At 32.7% G+C, this 1,341-nt stretch overlaps 1 protein-coding gene across 1 annotated transcript; it reads left to right on the top strand.

Moving 5' to 3' along the window:
* Positions 1 to 599: 599 nt before the first annotated feature.
* LOC133778162 (uncharacterized) lies at positions 600 to 1,090 on the top strand. Its single transcript, XM_062218017.1, has one exon. The coding sequence runs from the start codon at positions 778 to 780 to the stop codon at positions 964 to 966; it is 189 nt and encodes a 62-aa protein (XP_062074001.1). The 5' UTR covers positions 600 to 777; the 3' UTR covers positions 967 to 1,090.
* Positions 1,091 to 1,341: the final 251 nt, after the last annotated feature.

Consider the following 1,341-nt stretch of genomic DNA (forward strand, 5'->3'; position numbering starts at 1 on the left):
TTAATGATGTTATTTTCTAATAATAATAAATAAAAAATTAGGCCCACCCATTTAATATGACCATATAGTTGTTTGATTGTTTTTAGAGTGGTGCATAGTCATACATTCAAGATGATATTTATAATGGTAACTTTTAGCTAATGAATAAGTAATTGATTACCTTACTGACAATACAAAAGATTGTGTATCAGTTGCTTCTAGCCAATTATACTGTCTCACATCAGTCTTCACCATATCAACAAAATATTTCTAATAATATACCAAAATATGTATCATCTTCTCGTAATAGAAAATAACAATTCAATACCAAAAAAAAAAAAGAGGAGAGAGTCGCAAAGATAAGGATAGAAAAAGTAGCCAATCAGTCAAATCTTTCACCATTTTCGAGTTGGTTTTTTATTTATTTGTTAAGATAAATGTTAAAAAAATATTCACAATAATAATGGATGAGTTGGAGACTTCGAGTACAGATGTACACGTGGAAGCCGATAAAGGCATTAAAAAATCAGAGATATGACAGTGGGAACCACTGTACGAATAGAATAATAATCAGATCATCATCCGTTCACAGAACAAACCAGAAACCAATAAAGCCCATAGTATAATACCACTCAACTAAATCACATCCCTTCACACTCTTTCTCTCTCTTATATAAATATTCTCATTCATTTTCTCGATATCCAAACAAACAGAACAATCCAATCCAATCCAATCCCTAAGCCGTTCAATTATAATAGCTAGCGAGAACTTCGATCGATCAAAAAGTAAAAGAAAGAATGATACTGGTGGCGTCAATGGCGGAGCTGATGGAGGAGTACACGGCGTTGCTGTCGAGGGTTCTAGAACATTTGTTCCATTCGGCGCCGTTTCCTGGCCGGGTTCGCTTTCTCATTCTCCGGAATCTTCCTTTCGTTTCTTATATTCCTCCTCCTCCTCCTCCTCCCTCGTATCATTCCACTGCTTGAATTAGACTAATTTAGGGATAATCTTGTAATTTTTTCTTTCTTTTTTTGAATTTGCGGGATTTTTTTTGGTCTTGTGTATGTATGAAGATGTAATATATGAAATAAACTGGAGTTTTAATTTTTCTTTGATGATTTTCATATTTATTTATCAAATTTTGGATTAAAAAATTATTGGTTTCAAATTTTTGAATCCTGAAAAAATCAACGTGTAAGATCTGGAGATCAGGGACGAAACAGTGGAGAGGTAAATGAACCGGTCGTTTCTTATGGATATGATAGAAAATTTTAGAGAGAGAAGAATCTCTTTATTATTAATGAACGTCAAGGATCTGTTTCGATTTTAGCTGCGAGATTTCTATTTCAAAATAAAATAAA

Source organism: Humulus lupulus, chromosome 5 (assembly GCF_963169125.1).
Source record: "Humulus lupulus chromosome 5, drHumLupu1.1, whole genome shotgun sequence".
Taxonomy (NCBI): domain Eukaryota; kingdom Viridiplantae; phylum Streptophyta; class Magnoliopsida; order Rosales; family Cannabaceae; genus Humulus; species Humulus lupulus.